The sequence below is a fragment of the Phocoena sinus genome, chromosome 4 (genome assembly GCF_008692025.1).
Source record: "Phocoena sinus isolate mPhoSin1 chromosome 4, mPhoSin1.pri, whole genome shotgun sequence".
NCBI lineage: Eukaryota > Metazoa > Chordata > Mammalia > Artiodactyla > Phocoenidae > Phocoena > Phocoena sinus.
The window spans coordinates 39,919,494-39,943,415 of NC_045766.1; the positions used below are offsets into that span (position 1 = coordinate 39,919,494).

Below are 23,922 nucleotides of genomic sequence, written 5' to 3' on the forward strand. Positions count from 1 at the left end.
GGTCTGGATATGTTCTTAAAAGTTCTCTGGGGGCTTCCCTGGTGGCGCAGTGGTTAAGAATCCACCTGCCAATGCAGGGGACACGGGTTCGAGCCCTGGTCTGGGAAAATTCCACGTACCATGCAGCAACTAAGCCTGCACGCCACAACTACTGAGCCTGCGCTCTAGAGCCCATGTGCCTAGAGTCCATGCTCTGCAACAAGAAAAGTCACCTCAATGAGAAGCCCGCGCACGGCAAAGAAGAGTAGCCCCCGCTTACTGCAACTAGTGAAAGCCCGTGTACAGCAATGAAGACCCAACGCAGCCAAAAATAAATTAATTAATTAAAAAAAAGTTCTCTAGGTGATTTTAATGTAGAACCACTGTTCTAAGAGAAAAGCAAAATCTGTGATTCGCTTTAAGACTATCATTAGCTGCTGACTCACTGTTAATACCAAGCCAATGAATTTGCTAACACTTGAGATTACACGACCCTTGTTTTATCCACTAATCCAGCTTCTCTTTGTTATGTATAAATTTTTCTTACATTCATCAAGCTAATTTTTTTCTTTGAAACTTTTTATTAGAATTTCAAACATAAAGTATAATAGGAAGAATAACATAAAGCAGTGGTTCTCAAACTTTAATGTGTATTAGAATTACCTAGAGGGATTGTTAAAATAAATGGCTGGGCTCCAGTTTCTCTGATTTAGTAGATCTAGGGTGGGGGCCAAAGTGTTTGCATTCTAACAAGTTCCCAGGTAGTGCTCAAGCTTCTGGTCCAGCAACCACACTTTGAGAATGGCTGGTATAATGAAGCCCCATTACCCAGTTTCCAACAATTATCAACTAATAGGTAATTCTTATCTCATGTGTACTACCACCACGGCCCAGATCATTTTGAGCAGTCCCTCACATCATATCATTTCATCACAAAATACGTCAGCATATATCACTAAAAACACAAAGATTTTCTAACCCAACCTCAATACCATTATTAAACATGAAAACAATTAACAGTAACTGTTAATATTATATGTTAATAAATATTATAATAAATATTAGTAAATATTATCACAGTATCTAGTCACTGTTCAAATTTTTTCCAATTGTCCTTTTTTGTCTTCAGTTTGTTGGAATTAAGATACAAATGAGGTACAATCATTTTGATTGGTTGCGAAGTCTCTTAGATTTCTTTTGATCTATAAGTTCCCCTTACACATGTTCTTTTCTCTTGAAATTTTCTGTGGTTGAAGAAACTGGGTCATGTCCTGTTGTTTCCCATAGCCTGGATTTTACCATCTGTATTCTCATGGTGTTAACATGTTAGTCTGTCCCCTTTATTTCCTGTTAATTGATAGTTAGATCTAGAGTCTTGATCAGATTCAGGTTTGATTTTTTTGGCAAGAAAACTTCGTAAGTGATGTTGTGTACTTCCAGCAGGAAGCGTTTAATGTCCGAATGTCTTATGCTGTTAGCAAATGATAATCATTGCCTAGGAGGACTAATTCACTTACAGTTGCAAGATGGTAATATTCCAATCCTTCTTTCTTCATTTACTAACTGTAATAGTGCTACAAAAAGAAACATCTCCTCAACTATTTGGTTACCCTGGGATACAGTTCATATATCAAAGGCAGAATAAATTCTTGATTATTTCCCCTTAATTATTAGTTTTCAAAAATATAAATTTGAATAGTGACAATATTATCAGTAGATAATTGATAATATTAAGAAAGTACTGTTAACTGTTTTTAGGTTTAATAATGGTATTGAGGTTAGGTTAAAAAAGAAGTCTTTGTGTTAGTGATATATACTGAAATATGTAGTGATGAAAAGATGTAATGTCAGGGATTTGCTCTAAATGATCTGAGCCATGGAGAAGTAGGTGGTGGTATAGATGAGATACGAATTAGCCATTAGTTAATAATTATTGGGTAATGGGTAAATAAAGATTCATTATACCAGTTGGTTCCCTTGTAACTTCCAAATGTAACCAAGAAATGTTACCGTTTAGTATCAAGAACTCATTAATTTTAACATATTTGATGTGTTTTTATAAATACAGTGCTCCAATTAGCCCAATTTTAGCCAGTGGAATCCCCTTTCAGTTGGTTCTTTAATCTTTTTGACAGAACCCTGTAGTCTTTGATCACTTCCCCGGCTTTGTACAATGACAAAATGTTCCAGTCTCATTTTTATATTTCCTGACCCACACCTGGCATCAGTCTTTTCTTCAGTGAGTCATGGTGCACTTTATGGAAATACGGAAAATGGTACTGAAAAAAAACCCACAAGTGCTAAGGGTGCTCGCTGTTACTGAGCTGATCATTAAAGCCTTTTCTAGGCCTTTTTAATAGACAGAACTAGGAAATTTTTTCAATAACTCAAACTGATCCTTCCAATTCAAATCCAGGAACTGTAGGATTTTTATTTACCCTCTCCAGTCTTACCTCAGTATCTGCTTTCACTTAGCCAAAGAGCCCAGCTCTTAAGAGCATCAATATAAATACTCAGAATAACAACATCAACACCACAAGCAAATAGTTACAAAAGAGTTAAAACATTTTTTCATTCTTTTGCCCTTAAGCTTATTTCCCTTTTTTTAAAAATGACAACTTTATTGAGATATATTTCACGTTATAAAATTCACCCTTTTAACGTATAGAATTCAGTAGTTTTTTCAGTGTAGTCAGAGTTGTGCAACCATCACCACTACTATTTTCAGAACGTTTATCACCACAAAAAGAAACACATGCCCATTAGCAGACACTCCCATTCCCCCCCACCCTCACCCCCAAGCTCCTGGTAACCACTAATCTACTTTCATTTTCTATTCTGGCCATTTCATGTAAATGAAATAATACACTATGTGGCCTTTTGTGACTGGCTTCTTTCACTTAGCATAATGCTTTCAAGGTTCATCCATGTTGTAGCATGCATCAGTATGTCATTCTTTTTTATAGTCAAGTAATATAGTATTGTATGGATATACCATATTTTGTTTCTCCATTCATCATTTGATGGGCATTTGAGTTTTTCAACTTTTTTTTACTATTATGAAAAATGCTGCTATGAACATCTGTGTATAGGTTACTGTGTGGACATGTTTTCAATTCTCTTGTATACATACCTAGGAGTGGAATTGCTGTGTCTGTGGTAACTCTATGTTTAACATTTTGAGGAACTGCCAAACTGTTTTCCAAAGTCTTAGGATAATTTTCTGTTGAGTCTCTACTGTAAGCACAAGGAACAGACAATCAAATCATTTAAAGTCATTTGGATTAGCTCCTCTCCGGGTAGGTATACAAATGACTGAATACACAATTAGGTTCATTTTTTTCATTTACTTTGGTTTTAGGAATTGCTTTCTAAAATTTTAATTTTGTTTTATAATTATGTAAAATATTTACAGGGTATCAAAATTAAATTTACCCAAAAAGTATATAAAACAAAGTATAATCAAAGAAGTCCAACCTCTATCCCTTTTCTCTCTCCTATTCTCTCCTTCTCAATATTGATAATTATTTTTTAATTTTATGTTTTATCCTTATATCTTCCTTCATTCTAAGTGTGTATGTGCACAGCTGTGTGTGTGTCTCTGTGTGTGTGTGCACGCACCAGCATTTATCTAAGAAAGGGGTAGGAGTAGTGGTACAAATATGTCCAATATGAAGACATTATCTATTGTAGTATATGGATATACATATCCTTTTATAGCTATTGATAGTATGATCAATATGTTTTTACATACTCTGTATATCCATACATGTGTCTTCCAGATTGCTATAGCTGAAGCTAAAATTCTCCAGTAGACTCCTTGAAAGACTCATGGGAATAACATTCCTTGAGTTCTTGCATGTTTATACCGGTATGCTTATGACCTTTATATTTAAAAGCCAGAATAGCTGTAGTATCCTATGTTAAGCATTGTACAGTGACACTATTAAAATCTGACAGCATTCTGATTTTCCTCCCTTTATGAGTGACTTGTTCTTTTCCTTGGATGCCCACAGGACTTATTTCTTCTTTAAACTCCTACAGTTTTATTAGTGTATATCTGGGTGTTGGCCATCTGGGTCAATTTTCCTAGGTATCTGGTATGCCTTTTCAATATCAATTTCAGATCCCTTAGGTCTGAGAAAATCTTTCTTGAATAGTGGCTTTTAGTATTTTTCTGTTCATTGCCTTGGACTTCTCCTTTAAAGATTCCTATTATATGTACTTCAGATTTTCTCTGCCAATCTTCTGTATCTATCACTTTCTATCAAACTTTATATGTCTTTTGCCATTTCCTTGCTTCCATTTTACATTCTATTTATTTTAAGGCATCATCCACTGTGTTCATTGGCTCTTATATTCCTTCTAGTTTGGTCTTCATTTCTGTAATAATTTTTCCTTTTTTAAATAATTCCCTCCTGAGTTCCGTCACCTCTCCTTAAAAGTCTCCCATTCTCCTGTCACCTCATTTCCTAGTTTTTCTAATTCTGATTTATATGGTTATTTAATAGTTTTTGTCATGGTTTTAAAACATCCTTCAACTTCTTTTGAATTAACTGGTTGCAGTGCTTGTCTGTTTATGGCATGGTTTTGTTGTCTTTGGCAACATTAAGTGATTTGACTGTGATCCTGATCTTCTGCTCATTTTTAAGTGAAATGGGTTTTGCTGTACTTTGGAGAGGAAGGGATGTTCCAGAAGGATAGCTCTAGAGCTCTCTCTTCTGTTGTTTTCTCACAGTGATTTAAAAAAAAAAAAAAAAGCCTCCATTTTTTGAGATTAGTGTTCTCTGCTTCTTCTCCAATTTTATTTGGATCTATTCTCATCTTTGCTCAATTGTGTCTGTTCTAATCAAACTGGATTTTAATCTCAGCAATTTCTGCAGTACAGGGCTTTGTCCCAAAAGGAAGCTTGATTTGTTAGTTTGAAGAGTACATTCGACCCAGACATCTCCAGCACTGTCAGATCCTGTCATAATCCCCTTGCACTTACTCCGAATTGGATTCTACAGAAATTTCTTTCCAGTTTCAGCTGCTGTTCTCAGATTGGTCTGTCTCACTTTCAGGTATTTGTTGGTGATTTGGGAGTTCTTCTTTTCTTGTGGTCTTAGAAACCTGGCTACCTTTGCTCTGCTTCCTCATACACAGATGCTGTTACCATGTATACCTGTCAATGGTACTTCTGGGAAAATCGCTTGTATTTAGGGTTTTGTAGGGATAGAGTACCACCCACTTTTGCTGTAGTTGCTATCTGTAGGTTTTGGTTATAGTCTTTTCCTTTCTCTGTTTTATGAGGAGATTTGAGAGGATTGAGAAACTATGCCACTATACCCAACAACATGGATAAATCTCACAGATACATGGTTGAATGGAAAAAGTCAGACAAAAGTGTAAATATCATATGATTTCATTTACATAAAGGTTAAAACAATCAGAACTGATCTGTGATGACAGAAGTCAGAATAGTAATTACTGTGGAGGGGTAACTGATGGGGGGAGGCACAAAGGAAATTTCTGGGTTGTTGATAATGTTCTATATCAATATGGGCAATGGTTTCTTCGGTACTTGTATATATAAATAATACTGAGCTGTACACATAAGATACTGTATATGTTTTATCTCAATTTAAAAAAAAATGCTGCCTCTGCCATTATCATTCCCCCAACCTATTTTATTGAAATTATACTTTTTTTGTTTTGTTTTGTTTTTTGTTTTTGTTTTGTGGTACACGGGCCTCTCACTGCTGTGGCCTCTCCCGTTGAGGAGCACAGGCTCCGGACGCACAGGCCCAGTGGCCATGGCTCACAGGCCCAGCCGCTCTGCGGCATGTGGGATCTTCCCGGACCGGGGCACGAACCCGTGTCCCCTGCATCGGCAGGCGGACTCTCAACCATTGCGCCACCAGGGAAGCCCCTGAAATTATACTTTGTTTTCATATTTTGAGACATAATATTGATCTAAAATAAGTAAATGTCAATACTAAAAAAAAAAAGGGTATATAAAAAATATATATATTTATAGTAATCATAATCATGTAAAGATGTCTGCTCAATGACTTGTAAGGCACACAGAAAATGAAAATATTTGATTTTTTTGTATGTTATGGTTATGGGTATTATTTTTTCTATTTTTTGTTATCATTATTTTTGTTATACTGTTTTTTGCCATAAACTTCTTCAATGTATAAGCTGTCTTGTGTATTTAATTAAACTATTTAATACTAATTACTGTTTGCACTTATACAATACTGGTAAGGTTTTCTATTTTTTTCATAATTCCAAGCAATAAATTGTAGCTAACACGGTTTTCTTAGAATACAGAATATGAACAAGTATACATAAATTACTTTTGACTTGGATAAGTGAAAATAATTTATAAAAAAATAACAATATGTACCAAAATCAGAAAAAAGCAAATTCATATTTGTGCTTCTTGGTGAAAAAAAACAACAACACATGTTTTGTTGTTCATTTAAAAAAAGGTTTTTTAATGTTTTTAAGTTACTCCACCAGAGAGGAAGTTTACTTTAACCAATTTAGCCTCATCCAAAATAAGTACAGACATATCTGAAAATTTACCATTATTCTGTTCTTTATTCATTCTTCCACAATTATAACCTTTGCCATTAAATAAGTATGATATTACATTATCTGTTTACATATCAGTACTCTCAAAAGAGGTGAGCTACTCCTCGAGTACAGGTATGGATGTTATTCCTTGAATAGTCAGAGTATCACACAGAACTTAACACACACAAATATTTGTTGAATGGATGAATGAATGTGCCTGTGTCTTTAAGCAAGCCTTCCTTCCCAGAGCTTAACCAGGACTTCAACCAAACACGACTTTTAAAATTTAAAAAAATCCAAGGAGGAAATTAAAAGCCAAAGATTTACAAATTTTAAACTAGCCATCTCAAAAACATCAACCAAACTGACTAAATGGATCAACTCTAGTAAAACTAGTCAAAATGCTACAATGGAAGTCATTAATTAAGTTACATCAGTTGAGTTAATGTAAGTCATTAAAAACCAAAACAATATATTTTGTCTGTACAATGATGCGTTAAAACGCAACATTTGGACTTCCTTGGTAGCACAGTGGTTAAGAATCCACCTGTCAATGCAGAGGACACGGGTTCAAGCCCTGGTCCGGGAAGATCCCACATGCCGTGGAACAACTAAGCCCGTGCGCCACAACTACTGAGCCCATGTGCCACAACTACTGAAGCCTGCACGCCTAGAGCCTGTGCTCTGCAACAAGAGAAGCCACCACAATGAGAAGCCTGTGCACTGCAACTAGAGAAAGCCCGCGTGCAGCAACGAAGACCCAACAAAGCCAAAAAAAAAAAAAAAAATTTATTTTTTTAATGCAACATTTATGGAACATCTATATGTTAAGTGGTTTTTTAAAAATACATTTATTTATTTTATTTTGGGCTGCAGTGGGTCTTCGTTGCTGTGCACGGTCTTTCTCTAGTTGCGGCGAGCGGGGGCTACTCTTCGCTGTGGTGCGTGGGCTTCTCATTGCTGTGGCTTCTCTTGTCGCGGAGCACAGGCTCTAGGCGCGTGGGCTTCAGTAGTTGTGGCATGCAGGCTCTAGAGCGCAGGCTCAGTAGTTGTGGCACACGGGCTTAGTTGCTCTGCAGCATGTGGGATCTTCCCAGACCAGGGCTAGAACCCGTGTCCCCTGCATTGTCATGCGATTCTTAACCACTGCATCACCAGGGAAGCCCTTAAGTGTTGATTTAAAAAAGATTAGAAGTAAATTCTATAATAGAACTCTGATGTTGTATTGCTTGCTAAGTTTCTCAGTTCTGGACAACAGGGTCTTATTACTGTAAAGCCAGCCCAGTTCCCTTACTTCATGTTTATATTTTATGGTTTCTATCAAAGTTGGTTTTATAGCAAATCTGAAAATACAATTCTAATTTTCATTATAAAGACAGAAATTTATTCATGTAGAAAGAAAAACTCTCAGAGAATTAAACTGAAAATTTTTGGCAAATATGGCTAAGGAGGTTTTGGAACACAAATGGCAACCTCCTCCATTTTCTAGGACCTGGCCCTCCCCAGCAATCCCTATGGTTACTGCATTAGAGTCCTGATGGCCATGTTTATACAACATACCCCAACCTGACTGACCAGGCATGAGTTCTTAACCAAGGTTGAGCCAGTGACCCCTTCCCTGCGGGTATTTAAAACTAGGACTAAGATTCTTATTTCAGTCTGGCTACTCTCCTGAGTAGAGATGTAAACTTGAGAACTGTTGACATTTGTCACTTTCCAGCAGGTAAACTGGGGAGGGTTGGGGAGGGGTCAGTTTGCAGGGAAAGGAAAAAGAGGAGGGATATGCAGAGAGAAAAGCAGAGGCAAAAGGCACAAAGGAACCACTTTGTGTGTTTTCTTAGCATTTCAGTTTCTGATTCCTGAGGCCTAGCTACATCCTTGCTCTGGCTTCTAGAAGATAACTCTGTAATTTTAGAGCAAATTGCTCTCTTTTGCTTAATGGTTTCTGTTACTTGCACCCAACTATAATAAAATGTAGGATAAGTCTGAAGTTCTAGGATCAGCCACACTTCTCTAGCACTACCTCAGTTTTTCCCACTTCTGGCACATCATGTAGAGTACTACTTCCTCCTCTACAAACCTTATATTAAAAAACAAAGAAGCACCACACTAATACTACCCAGGAAAGGAAGCAAGCAATATGTGCAGTGCCCATGGAAAAGGCATCATAGAACTGTGGAGTTGAAAGGAGAGAGGCGATCACTTAGCCCAGATTATCTATTTTATAGATGAAGAACCTGAAGGTCCAGAAGAAGCCTTTAACTTTGTAAATTCACCACTGGAGCCTTGACTCCAGGGCTCTACAAACATATCAATACTATTCCTACGTTAAAATAAAATAAAATAAAATAAGCAATCATACTGGACAGCACAATGCAGAGAACAATTGAGAATTTGTCTTCAAATTGTTGACGTATTAAAGGACATTACATCTCTTTTGAGGGAGGATACCATTTTTTTCCCCTGTATTCTGTCAAATTGCTTAGGATACCATTTTTTTTCTCTGTATTCTGTCAAATTCCCAGCAGGGAAATGAGAGCTATTTAAACTAAAAAACATAACTCGATTATAACAACTTTTAAAAGTACCTCCTAAATGTCAACTTCATTCTTCTCTTTACTACTTCTATATAAATACACTAAAGTAAAAGGATCCTTAAAAGCATATCTTTAGCCAAGTTGGATTAATTCAATTCATGAAATTGTGCATTCACAAATTAAGTTTAGGAGGAAAAGAAAATAGACGCAAAGTTTCTTATTTTTCTTTAAGGTACACTAACGATTTTTAAGATCAATATTCTCTCTAATATACCAGGAATTAGCAAATTGCAGGCTGTCTTAAATTACGTGTTGACATACATAATTGACAATGAAAAGTGACATGTAGCAGTATGAACAGTTACTGCAGATGATGAATCATTGTAATTATTTTAACTGAATGGGAGAATGAATGGAGGGAAGACTTTTTATTATAATGACGAACTGATATTCAAGAACAGAGAAAATGAAAAAAGTTCTCTCTTACATAAGCAATAGCACCACCTGCTGATAAACAAAAGGAAAGACGTCAGTTAATTTAAAATCTGGCCAAAGGTACTTTATATATTCCGATCTTTTCCCTTGAATTCTGTTCCACTTAACGTAATATAATGCAATTCATTAATATATTCTGTGCATTTATTTATAATAACTATGTTAATTTTAAAGTTTTTACCTTACATATTTGAATCATGCATTTAAAAAAATCAAAGGTAAAAATAAAATGTATTATGGAATCCAGGGGAAAATTTTAGTTTTTGTCTGATATTCCCTGACCACTTCTCCTAGAATAATGCCATCTCCCATACCTACCTTTATTTTTTTATAGCATTTATTACCACTTAACATATCATGTATTCATTCTGTTTGTTTATAGTCTTTTGTCTGCTGGAATAAAAACGCTTAAGAGCAGGGAATTTATTTTTGTTTACTGCTGTTTCTTTTTTTTTCTTTTCATTATTATTTTTTCTTTTTATTATTTACTTTTGGCTGTGTTGGGTCTTCACTGCTGTGCGCGGGCTTTCTCTAGTTGCAGTGAGTGGGGGCTACTCTTTGTTGCAGTGCGCAGGCTTCTCATTGAGGTGGCTTCTCTTGTTACAGAACATGGGCTCTAGGCGCATGGGCTTCAGTAGTTGTGGCACGTGGTGTTCAGTAGTTGTGGCTCTCAGGCTCTAGAGCACAGGCTCAGTAGTTGTGACACACGGGCTTAGTTGCTCCAAGGCATGTAGGATCTTCCTGGACCAGGGCTCGAACCCGTGTCCCCTGCATTGGCAGGTGGATTCTTAACCACTGAGCCACCAGGGAAGTCCTCTTTTTATTATCATTATTATTATTATTTTTGGCTGCATCGGGTCTTAGTTGCGGCACGTGGGATCCTTCACTGAGGCGCACGGGCTTCTCTCTAGTTGTGGTGTGTGGGATTGCTCTCTCTAGTTGTGGTACGCAGGCTCCAGGGCACGTCGGTTCTGTAGTTTGCGGCACTCTGCACTCGGGCTCTCTCATTGAGGCACCCGAGCTCAGCAGTTGTGGCATGTGGGCTTAGTTGCCCCATGGCACGTGGGATCTTAGTTCCCCGACCAGGGATCGAACACGCGTCCCCTGCATTGGAAGGCGGATTCTTTACCACTGGACCCAAATGGGACTACCAGGGAAGTCCCATTTACTGCTGCTTCTTTAACACCTAGGGCAAGTGCCTGGCACATAATAGACTCTCAATAAACATTTGCAAAGAAATTAATATGAAAATAAATGAACAAATGAATATGCAGTGCATTTTTAAGCTTCCTTGAAAGTATAATAGCTGTGTCAAAGACTTCAAGGATGCTGATAGACCTTGCCAAATTATGCTTGAGAAAAGCTGTACTTCAACACTTTATGAGGAGGCCCATTTTCCCATTTTCTGATGAGTGGGAAATGGCGTTAGAAAAAATGAACCCATTACTGAAGAAACTGAACATACTTGGGGGTTCTGGAGGCATTTACAATACACTTCTTTTATCCTTTGCTCATTTTTTTTTCAGTTAAAGATTTTCTATGTGGTTCTTTTTTATAATTTCTATAAGACCACTGATTTAAAGTCTTTGTATAGTAAGTCCAGTGATGGGCTCTGGAGGGAGTTTCTATTTCTTTTTTTCCTATGAATGGGCCATACTTTGTATATTTGTAGTTTTTTTTTTTTTTTTTTTTTATTTGTAGTTTTTTGTTAAAAAGTGGACGTTTTGAATATTATTATGCGGTAAACTCTGGAAATCAAATTATTCCCCTCTCACCAGGGCTTGATGTTGTTTCTTTTTGAGGGATACAGTCATCTGTTTATTTAGTGACTTTTCCAAATTATTTTTGCAAAGACAGTATTCCTTTCATGGATGGTCACTGAAGTCTTCATTCTGTTATCTCAGTGGTCAGCTAGCAACCTGACAGAGCCAAAAACAAAGAAAAAAGTACTCTCCCACTCTGCCAATGGGCTCTGAGCTGGGGCACTCCTTCAACACTTAGCCAGGCCACCTATAATTCGGCCTTAGCCTTCACCTCCTGCCTGTGCAGAGCCCAAAGACCTGCCAGTAATACTGCTCTAAAGTCTTTACTGTGTGGCTGACCCTGAGCATGTGTGTTGCACACTGAATTCCTCAGTATATGTGACAGCTCTCCAAAGCCGTTATTTTTCCATATATCTTCCTCCTCAGCCTCTTCCTTCCCAGGCTTTTTTGGTCTACCTGCAGCTTGCCCCATTCACCACCCCTTGCCCCAAGTGGTTATGGGTAGTATGCCTTTACATGCTTTCAACAGATGCCACCTGGGAAGCTACTCCAGCTCTGAGAGATTTCCAAGGAAGGCAAAACAAAGACAGGCCTCTGTGCAGGTGTCTCAGGGGAACCAAAAAGCATAACTACAGTTTTCTGAGAACATGGTCCATATTGTTCCCCTGGCACCAACAAACTACATCAGAACTCAGGCTGCCATTCCTGTGGCCACTGCCAAGCTGGGAATGGGGGATGGTAGGCAGGTAAGCAAAAAACGCCACAATGCTTTCTTACCAAAATTTAGCACCCTCTTTCTTTCTTCATTAAGCATTTCCCTGGTTGCTACAAAGTTTTTTTTTTTTTTTTTTTTTTTGCGGTACGCGGGCCTCTCACTGTTGTGGCCTCTCCCGTTGTGGAGCACAGGCTCCGGACACGCAGGCTCAGCAGCCACGGCTCACGGGCCCAGCCGCTCCGCGGCATGTGGGATCCTCCCAGACAGGGCATGAACCCGAGTCCCCTGCATTGGCAGGCGGACTCTCAACCACTGCGCCACCAGGGAAGCCCTGCTACAAAGTTTTGAATTAGATTCCAGAGCTCTGAAAAAGTTTATTCTGATATTTTTTTTTTTTTTGCCAGTTAATGGCTGCTTGAGTGGAGGGACCAATTCTTGGAGCTCCCTACTCTACCATTTTCTGCAACATCACTTCTTTTTATTTTTATTGAAGAATTTCTTAAAGACCTTTACTGCATCTGTACCATTGATACACAGTCATTAAAAAAGGTTCACACTACACAAAATCATATAAAGAAGCAAAAGATCACCCAAATATAGTATTGGGTGTACCTTTAGCCACAATAGTTAGTAGTTAGAGGTAGTTAGAGTTATGAGTGTACAATTTTATACAAGTGAGATCACAGAATAAAACCTGGTCTTTTTACTAAATAACTTACTATAGATAGCTTTCCAGGTTATTAAACATAATCCCTCTTCCCCACTTTTAATGACTTGAGGGTATTCCATTTTAGGTATATAGAATATTAACCTAATCAGCCTCCCACTTGTGGACACTTTATTTCTGATTTTTACCATTATAATACTGTAATGAAATTGTTATGCATACATCTTTGTGTACTTGTCCAATGATCTTTAGAGTAAATTCCTAGAAATGAGGGGAAAAAAGATTGAAGAAATAAGAATAGAGCCTTGTTGACCTGTGGGACAACATCAAAGGTCTAAAAAATTTGTAATTGGACTTCCAGCAGGGAAGGGAATGGGGCAGAAAAAATTTGAAAAAATAATGGCCAAAATTTCCCCCAGTTTGGTGAAATCATAAATTTACATATTCAAGAAGTAGAAAGAATCCCAAACAAGACAAATACAAAGAAAGTCATACACTATCAAACTATTAAAAACCAAAGACAAAGAGAAAATCTTCAAAGTAGCCAGAGGTAAAGGCCACTTTACATTCAGGAGAGCAATGATACCAACAGTCAATTATTTCTCATCAAAAACAATAAAGACCAGGCTTCCCTGGTGGTGCAGTGGTTGAGAGTCCGCCTGCCGATGCAGGGGACACGGGTTCGCGCCCCGGTCCTGGAAGATCCCACATACTGCGGAGTGGCTGGGCCTGTGAGCCAGGGCTGCTGAGCCTGCGCGTCCGGAACTTCTGCTCCGCAACAGAGAGGCCACAACAGTGAGAGGCCCGTATACCGGTTTAAAAAAAAAAAAAAATGCAAAGAAAAACAATAAAGACCAAAAGAGAGTAGAACAATATCTTTAAAGTGCTGAAAGAAAGGAAAAACAACTCTGTCAACCCAGAATTGTAAATCCAGCAAAGAGAAAAATAAAAAACATTTTCAAATATACAAAAAGAAAGAAAATTCATCACCAGCAGTTATACACTATGAGATATGCCTAAAAGAAGATTTATAGGTTGAAGGAAAATTGTATCAGATGGAAATTAGTATCTTTAGGAAGAAATGAGAGCACTAGAAATGCTAAACATTTCTTTCTTCCTTAATTTCTTTAAAGTGAATATGACTTTTAACAGCAAAAACTATATCATATTGTGATAGATGTAATATAATTATAGCATAAAGGAAAGGTGGGTAAATGGAATAACATGGATGCAAGGTTCGTATATTTTACATGAAATGGTATTATATTAACTCTAAGTAGTATGTGAGACAAAACAAGCACCAAGTAATGCTCATTCTCTGGTCAAGGGGCCAGGTAGAGGGGTTGCAAAGCAGGACGGAACCCTTTGAACATAACTACCCTTGTCCAAACACACACTATGTAAGAAACCATGGCACTCGTCCCACCAGGCACTGTGTGCTGTGGAAACAGTGGGATGGAGCCCTGTGGAACATTCCCGCTCTGCACTCAAGTGAGCAGAGGTAGCACCTTTCCACCTCCCCGCGTGGTGCTGTAGAGACAGAGCCCCTCAGACCATTCCAGCCCTGCAATGCCAAAGCAGTGGCCCTCTCCAGTGAGCACTGTGAAGGCTGCCCAGTGGGGCCCCCATCTACCATGCCTGATTTGCACTAATGACAGCAAAGAGGCAGCACCCAACCCCCTCGCTACAAGAGTTGGGGTAGGATTATGGAGAGGAGGGAACTGGAGAACGGTATTCTTTAAGTCTATGTATAAAGCCCTTGGAACACCATCAAGCAGCCTATTCACACAGCTGACTTGAATCAACACAGTAAAACCATGACAACTAACTGGACTATGGAATACCACCTAAAATGGCTTTGAAAATGAAATTGATATTTGAACAACAATCCACAAAAGTGAGCCAGGATGTGAGTTCTGAACCAATACAGGTAACTTGCCTGCTTAAATAGAAGATGTAAATGGGAACAGGAGTTTCGTATCAGCCTATTGAGGGTCTTTTTAGAAAATTCCAATTTTAGGATGAAAGTTAATGGGAATATTAGATTTACTATATAACAACTGAGTTGGAGTAATGTACCTATACAAAAATATAAAAATTCCTGCTTTTTCAAATATTCTTCTCATCAGTCCATTTACATACATGCATAGTAAGGAATATATTCAAACCAAAACCTCTTAGTTACAGCCTCCAAGCATTTGAGGTTTTTTCTCCCACTAGAAATATTTCTTGAAAAACATTAAAAGAAAATATTTACAAAAATCATATTTTTCTAGGCTTATTATTTCACAGATAACCTGAAAGTTTACACCAACATCATTCTTTAAGCCTTATATTAAAAAATTACTGTCCAATTTCTGTCAAGGAAGCCTAGATAAGAATTTTTAAAATGTTGATTAAGAACACTGCACTCAACTAAAAATCTGTGAAGAGCTCTCAAAACAGAGCTCTCAAGATAGAAATCTGATAAATTTGTAGCAAATCCTTCCTCAGGACCAGATTTTTATAATATCTAATATTGAAATTATTCCACAGAATCTGGCCCTGGATAAATGATTACTACTATTAATTATACAACTTCAAGTTGCAGATTTTGAGGAAAACAAAAGAAGCAAGGAGCTACATTTAAGTGTGACATTTCTAGGTTGAAGAAAACATGTACTTACTTCTTAAAAGAAGCCTTAATAAGTTTTTTTCAACAGATAAACAACTGTGTGAGAAAAGTATGCAGCACCAGCTGACTTAAATTTTTGGCTCTAACTTGACACCACTTACTCAGTAAGTAGAAAAGGTGAAGAATCTCAATAAGCATTGCCCTTCTTACCTTTCACCATACGAACTTGCCTTGACCCTCCAAATAGATTAGTTCTCATTACGAGGAACAGCCTGTACCTCCTTGTAAAATTTATTACAACTGTAATTAAATAACTGAGTGGGTAATTAATTATTTAATACCTGTCTTAGCAACAAGAAAGTAAACTCCACAAGGGGAATGTCTGCTTGGCATTTTTAAAAAAGATGTGCAGGAAGTAATTGTGCAGTAGGTAATTTGGTTTTGACTCAAAATGCTTATAGCATTTATATCTTAGTGAACAGAATTACTTCCCAATAAAGATGTATATATTCTATATCACCTTAAAAACAATTTTCCATGTTTTAATTATATATACATATAAATTAAATAGCTTCAAAACTCAACATTTGTTTAAAAAGGAAAGAAAACTGAATTACATGATTAGAGAATCCAATGAATTTTGCAAGCAAAATAAAATTAAAGGATAAATCTAGTTTTTTCCCTCTTCAAAAATTATACAAAGCATGTTTTTTATTTGAAAATTTTAGAAAATGCAGTTATGAAAAAAATCACCTATCACTTCAAACTCCAGGGATAACCATTGTTAAAATGTGTTGTATTGTCAGACTGTTTTTCTATTCATATATAGACACATATCTTTACACAAATAAGACCATCCTATAGATAAAATTTGTAACTTTTTTCTGACTATATATCTTAAAAATCTTTTCATGGCATTATGAAAGCAGATTATCACTTTTAATAACTATATAACAGGGCTTCCCTGGTGGCGCAGTGGTTGAGAGTCCGCCTGCCAATGAAGGAGGCACGGGTTCGTGCCCCGGTCCGGGAAGATCCCACATGCCGCGGAGCAGCTGGGCCCGTGAGCCATGGCCACTGAGCCTGCGCGTCCGGAGCCTGTGCTCCGCAACGGGAGAGGCCACAACAGTGAGAGGCCCGCGTACCGCAAAAAAAAAATATATATATATATATATCAAAGCTGATTCATGTAGAGCTTTTCTGGGTGGAGGAGTACCAGGGGCTCAACCTCCTCACCTCTTTTCTACCCCCACAGTAACCCCTAAGGGGGCTCCACATAAAATAACTAGATTTTAAAATAGTAAAATCTAGACTCTTTTAGAAGGCAAACACAGATTTGGTCTGAGAACCTTTTCTGTATTATCTCCTGGTACCATCCCATGCAAAATCTTATTGACATTGCACAAAAAGCACCATACTTTGATGCACAAGAGGTTCCTTCTGCCTACAACTCTCTTCTCCCACCATGTCTCCTTGAAGAACTACTAATTCTTCAGGCCTCAGCTCTCAGTCAGTGTCCCACAGGCAGAGTTAGGCTCTGCCACTCCTCTACTGTGCTTGCACACAGCAACCTCATGTAAGCATTTACAGAGTCTTATAGTCTCATTCTCCACTAGACTGTCAACAACTTAAGTGAAAATCTTTACATCTTCCCATCCCCAGTTTCCAAAATACTCTCTGATGACTAGTATATATATATGATATCTATTGAATAAAAGAAAATATATTTAAAATGTCAATCTCAAGCCTTAAAAAATTATTACAATATATTCAGTCTATTCAGTTGAACAAGGTAAGAACAAAATTCTTTTAGAAAATTTACTTTTCCCGAATAGTTAACATTCTAAAAATAGGTTTGGTGTTTAATTAAGTAAATCTTTAATTCAGTTATTCAGATCAATTCAATGCCCCAAGATTTTAAAATCTTTAAATATTTTCATCAAAATGGCAAACTTAAATTATTATGCTTAAATGGACTTATTAGTGAATTACTGAATATCTACTGCATTGTACAGATAATAGAGAATCATTAAGCTATAGGATCTTATAAACTATCTACGGAGTCAAAAACAATATACATAAAACTAAAATGGATGATATAAGAGTATAATACACTGTGAAAATGAGAATATATATTCTATAGGCTGAGAATCATTGATAGAAAATCAGATGAAAATGAGATGGTCTAACTTAACATCCTTATGTTAAAACTAAGAAAAGAGATCTAGGTGAGAGGAAGTTAGAAAAATAGATAAATAAACTTTATCTATGGAAGGTATCATGAAAAGAAGTCAAATATGAAGTGAGCCTTAAAAAATAGGAAGAACTCATTAAGTGTAAGAGATGAGAGCATTCCATGAAAAGAGAAGATGAGGACGTTAGTGAGGGGCAGAGAAGATTCATGAGTCTCATTTGAACACATACAAATTAGAGAGTAATGGGGAGAAAAGACAAGAGGTTTTATGGCACCAGGTTTCAGACAGCTTCAAAGTCAGGCAGAGGACTTTATATTTCATATGATAAAAAACAAGCAACCAGAAAACTTAATAGGTCATTTAAAAAGCTCTAAGAATTCTAAATTAACTGTCCTGTTTTGCATTTAAGGAAAATAAGCCACAGAAAAATTATGTGATTTCCTCATAGTTAGGAACAGTATGGAATAGCCCCACTCATATAATGCTGCCACCTCTGGAGCACTTTGATGAAACAATTCATTCTTCAAGTACAGTGGGTAAATACTGCTGAGCTTGGCTGTTTGCCTAAGTTCTAAACAGAATCTGTATAGAGGGCATATTCTCTTGTGAGAGAAAAATCTCACACACATTCAAATATGAATTCTTTGGTTTTAAAATGACCATTTAAAAAATTTAGTATCAATTCCTTACCAAAAATATGCAACCAAAACTTTTGTATGAAACATATTGACAGTTAAAATTTTAAAAAAGGGGGCTTCCATGGTGGTGCAGTGGTTGAGAGTCCGCCTGCCGATGCAGGGGACACGGGTTCGTGCCCCGGTCCAGGAGGATCCCACATGCCGCAGAGCGGCTGGGCCCGTGAGCCATGGCTGCTGAGCCTGTGCGTCAGGAACCTCTGCTCTGCAGCGGGAGAGGCCACAATGGTGAGAGGCCCGCGTACCGCAAAAAAAAAAAAAAAATGGTTCAAAACTGAACTCTCTATATTGATTGGGCATAAATTTTAACACTTTACCATCTTTCACAACCATGCTTAAAATAAATATTTCCAGAAAGACAGTAGAGAACATACCCAATCTTCAGATTGAACTTAAAGAGCTTGTATGGTCCCATAAATCTGGAATTGATTGAACCAGTATATTAAGAAGACAAACCAGAAAGATGCAGTCAAATGCATCACTGAAAATGTTTTTTAAAGATTGAGAACCAGGTGTGTTGTGCATTACGACAGCACATCTGTGATTGCTTACCACTATAACTTACCCCAGTTTTATCACACAAGCGTAAAGTATGAAATGATCCAACAGCAAATAATTCTCCATCTGGAGCCCAGGCAACTGAGGTAATAGGATGCTCATGAGGTTGTGAACTGTACAGAGGGCGGCCGTAGCTATCCCATACCTACAAAAAGCAAATTTTAAAAATTCTTTTATAAGTCACCACGTTATTACAAACAAGTTTGTAGCTTCTAGTAAAGTATCAGGTAAAGATTTAGAAGTCATCACTTTATAATATTAGCAATTACATGTCTTTACTATCCAAGAAGGCAAGGTGGGGGTAGGGAAGCTGTATTCCTGGAAACCTAAATATCTCCCCCAAAAATGTTATGGTATCATCATGATAATTTCAGATTTTACTAACTCTTTAATTAACCATAAAAACTACCCATTTTAGGGCTTCCCTGGTGGCGCAGTGGTTGAGAGTCCGCCTGCCGATGCAGGGGACACGGGTTCGTGCCCCAGTCCGGGAGGATCCCACATGCCGCAGAGCAGCTGGGCCTGTGAGCCATTGCCGCTGAGCCTCCGGGTCTGGAGCCTGTGCTCCACAACAGGAGAAGCCACAACAGTGAGAGGCCCGCGTACCGCAAAAAAAAAAAAAAAACTTAAATTGATTTAAAGAGTCACTAAAACTAGGAGTTGTTTTCATGTTGCTACTCATTAAATCAAATTCTATAGGTCAGGGACTTCCCTAGTGGTGCAGTGGATAAGACTGCACGCACTCAATACAGGGGGCCCGGGTTTGATCCCTGGTCAGGGAACTAGATACCACATGCGTGCCGCAACTAAGGAGCCTGCCTGCCACAACTAAGACCCCGCGTGACCAAATAAATATTTTTTTTAATGGTTAAAATGGTAAATTAAAAGAAAATTCTATAGGTCAATGAAATAGGCCAAATTAGAAAGGCAACACTTCAAAATGCCACTGAGAATTATAAAATAACAATTTGCTAAATTATTAGAGTTAAAAGATATGGCTAAAGAGAAGGACTAAAAGAATACTCTTATATGCTAAATACTTTTCACCGAAATTCGATTCTTTCAACCAGGTGATAAATTCAAACATTATTCAAACATTACATACCTTATATTTACAGTCTTCGCCAGCAGATAAAATTAAATCATTGACTGAGTTCCAGTCTACTTTTAAAATAATGCCATCATGAGCTTTCCACTATGAGAAAAAAATAAGATATTTATTGTAACTTCAAGAGCACTGAAAAGTTTTTTAAATAAGAAAAGGCATTTTGCCTCTTTCTAATGATTCTTTTGTCCTCTTCTTGGAGAAGACTCCTATCTTCCTTTCATAACCATTATGCTGGTTTCATTTCCAATTTAAACTAATGAAAAGCACCTTGCACTATGACATCCACTATATAACTCACATCCTTATTAATTTCCTCAATTGCCTGGACTCCAGATGGAAAATCACTTGCTGTTGAACTATTCCAAGCTTGACATTTGTGTGATAATAATGGAATGAATATGTTATGTACTCCAAAACTTACTTGAATCCAAATTTTGCTCCCTTTGCACAGTTGATCCCATTACTGATACTGCCTTCATTCTTGTTTACTAATTCTTTTATTTTTTAAAAAAACTTCTACTACATGCACATCCTCTTTAGTACTCTCTTCATTCTCTTCTGTACATTCCCCTAAGCTTCATTCTCTTTACCTGCATGTCCCTGGAGTAGTCACTAACTACTCTGAGAAAATTCTGCCGCATTTACCATATAACAAAAGGTTTCCCACAGATATATACTCTACACATATATAGAATGCATACATATTTGTGTATATATCTAAGTCACCCAAAAATTGGCGATCTAGAAATTAAGCGTGGATGTCTTCTTGATCTTAAATATAATTTATGTGCTCATTTAGCTATTAACCACGCACATAATTAAAAGCCATTAATCTTTCACTAGGTTTAAGCAGAATAATATAACTGAAAAAGAATTAATTTTTCTTGAAGACTATAAGGTACATTTTAATGTCTGAACCAACTAACTTTGTTTCAAAGAGTGACTGATTTTAAGGGTTTTCTCTCTACAGAGCCTTCCCAGGAAAATCTATTATTCTTAATGTATACAGAAAAAAACATCAAATTAGGGTCAAATAAGCCCTAAGAATAAGCAATAATTCATAGCTTGTTTTATTCAAGATACATAAAAATACACTCTGTCAAAAACAAATGTTTTGGGCTTCCCTGGTGGCGCAGTGGTTGAGAGTCCACCTGCCGATGCAGGGGACACGGGTTCGTGCCCCGGTCTGGAAAGATCCCACATGCCGCGGAGCGGCTGAGCCCGTGAGCCATGGCCACTAAGCCTGCGTGTCCGGAGCCTGTGCTCCGCAACGGGAGAGGCCACAACAGTGAGAGGCCCACGTACCGCAAAAAAAAAAACCAAACAAAAAAAAAAAACAAATGTTTTGATAAAGCAGTAATTTTCACAATTTACTGCTAAATTAATCCAATGTCCTAAAATAAACTGCAAAGACAAAAATAACAAAATATATATAGAGATATACACGTGCAGAGATTCTCAAGAGTTTCATTTTAAAACTACAAAAATAAAATTTTCCATATTCAAAAGTTAGGAACAAAATATGGTTTAAATTTTCCTTATACTATAATTTAGAATATCAATTATATATTACATATATTCACATATTACATATAATGCATAGACATTTTTCAATTATTTCTTAATGTATTAGGCATTTTGTAAAATTCCTTTGAATCGTGAGGTCCTCACAGAAGGCAGGAACTATGTTCTGTTTCACTTTTAATACCTTACACCCCAGCATAGCGCCTAGGATATAGTAAGTATGCACTACATTCCCACTGAATGACTAAATAAACAGAAGTCTCCTCACTCTGAAACCAAGTTCTAGGTCTCTAGAAGAGTCCCTAAAGCTCTTAAGGGAAATGAAATATATACTTTTGAACTGTATTCTACAAGCAAGAATTAAATAAGCATTCTTTTTTGTGAATAATCCAAATTTGAGTATGTGTTTATGCCCAAGGAGAATTGCTGCAGCTTTAGTTTTCCAAAAAGAATAGAAGATTTGCACGAAGTTACTAATTATACTTTAACCCCTTCTCCACTCTAGCTGAATTTTGGCAATGGATACTTTTCTTTCCCTCCACTACCTCCTGGGCCAAAGGTTTTACCGAGCCACAAAACGATAATTTATCAATGGTGATTTAAGCATCTTCCTGAGTTTCACTTACATATGCCTAATTACAGGTTTCTTAACAAATCACATAACTATAAACTAAAAGATTCATCTGGCCTGCTTTTGCTGTATGATTTCAAAGCACCTTTTCAGAATATAAGTGGTATTAGAAGGACTTTGACTAAAGGCAGTCAGAGCCAGTCCTCTTTCCTAGCTTATTACTTTTCCCCAAATTCTTCTCTTTCTGTTGTTCCACAGTTCTTAGCAGAGTGTTCTGCATGTAGTAAAAATGTAAATGCATGATGACTGTGTGGAATATGTATAGCATAATCTACATAGAAGTGATTAATATGGAATCTCAAAGCCATTTCTATATCCTTACTCTCCAAATTCTACATCTACTCACTGTTAAACCTAATGCTTCTTCTTAAAACACTTTTTATACCTGCTGTAGCCAGTCAATCTCCAGCACCAAATCCCTTACCCAGGACGTGGTCATTCTATACCTTTTAACTGGCCTCCATGGCTCTAATTTATTAAGGGCTGACTAAAAGGTAGAGATGATAGAATAACACCGCAATATCAACAACAACTACTCTTCATTGTGTGCACTCAATATTTTGATTATATGCACTGTCCCATGCACTTTGCAATTTAACTCATTTAATCCTCACAACATTCCTATCAAGTAGGTATTAGCATCACATCTAAGAGATGAGAACACTGAGGCTCTAAGACATTTTATAACTTGCCTAAAGTCACATATAAGTAAGTGAACATTTGAACCCAGGTGACTAACTCCAAAGCCTGTAATCTTATTACCCACACTACACTGTGTCATTATCAAAATATGAAGAAAATGATTCTGCCTCTTTGCACTGAAATCAAACATCAAAATCCTGGATATAGGCTTAAAGGTTTTTCATTTATTTGTCCTCCCCTGACCTGTCTTAACTGCCACTATTGTTTTGCTTCCCTATAATTGGTAAAATTATATATACCCAATTGTTCTAAACATTACATTGACGCCCCCTCCGCTCTAAAAATACTAAAAGAATTCTAGGGTCTTAGAGAAAGCTCAAGGGTACTGAACAAACAATGAGGAGGAAGACGCTAGAGGTGATGATAAAAAATACAGTCTAAACAACCTCTTAAAGTTTTATGATTTAGTCCTGTTTTGTCTCAAATCTATACATGTTAGGTTGACTCTGTTAAATTTAAAGATGGCTATTATGCCAAATCATGTGATAATTTAGTAACTCAGAACACATTTATGACTTACTGGTATAATGTGAGTTGGGAAAAGGGGGAAGTGAACCTCGTTGGAAACATAACCAGATATCCCCTGTTCTGTAACAAAGGCCGATAAAACCACACACTTAAGAGCTTCAACTATAACAAGACCACCCAGAAAAAAGGGACTCCTAAGAAAGTGACCTCTCACTTAGCAGTCTGGCAGACCCCAATAACCATTTACAAATGCCTGAGAAGTACCTGTAAAACTTTAGCATTTGGTTGAAGAGGTTTAATGATCAGCTGTTTGCCTGCTGTGTAAAGAACCTTTTCCGAATCAGGGCCCCATGCTACTGAATACACTGGTGTTCCTGTAAAAAGAAAAAGAAAAAAAACCTGATAAACTTAAATTATTACGCTTTATAAAAGGGAGATTGTTAGGAAAATCAAAAAAGCAATTTGGGGTGTCATTTCATTTCCTCATTCAATGGCCCATCCAAACTGCAGTATAAGCCTGATACTGAAACATAGACCAGGTTAAGATTGACTGTTGAAAATCTACTGTGAGCAACTGATAAACTATATTTTTTACTAATTTTGACCTTGCTGAGAAAATACGGAGCTTTTAGGACTTCAAGAGTGTGCTATGGAAAAACGTAAAATAAATATACTTCATTATGTTAAGATATAAAAAGGTATCA

The 23,922-nt window shown here is 37.1% G+C and overlaps 1 protein-coding gene across 3 annotated transcripts in view; it reads right to left on the reverse strand.

Moving 5' to 3' along the window:
• The window catches only part of IFT80 (intraflagellar transport 80), a 108,900-nt gene that overhangs the window by 48,386 nt on the left and 36,592 nt on the right, over positions 1–23,922 (reverse strand). For all 3 annotated transcript variants that reach the window (XM_032629939.1, XM_032629940.1, XM_032629941.1), the window contains 3 exons: positions 23,483–23,592; positions 19,891–19,980; positions 18,793–18,930 (listed from right to left, as the gene is read on the reverse strand). In XM_032629939.1, the coding sequence (XP_032485830.1) occupies positions 18,793–18,930; positions 19,891–19,980; positions 23,483–23,592 (338 nt within the window). The remainder of the gene's footprint in view (positions 1–18,792; positions 18,931–19,890; positions 19,981–23,482; positions 23,593–23,922) is intronic.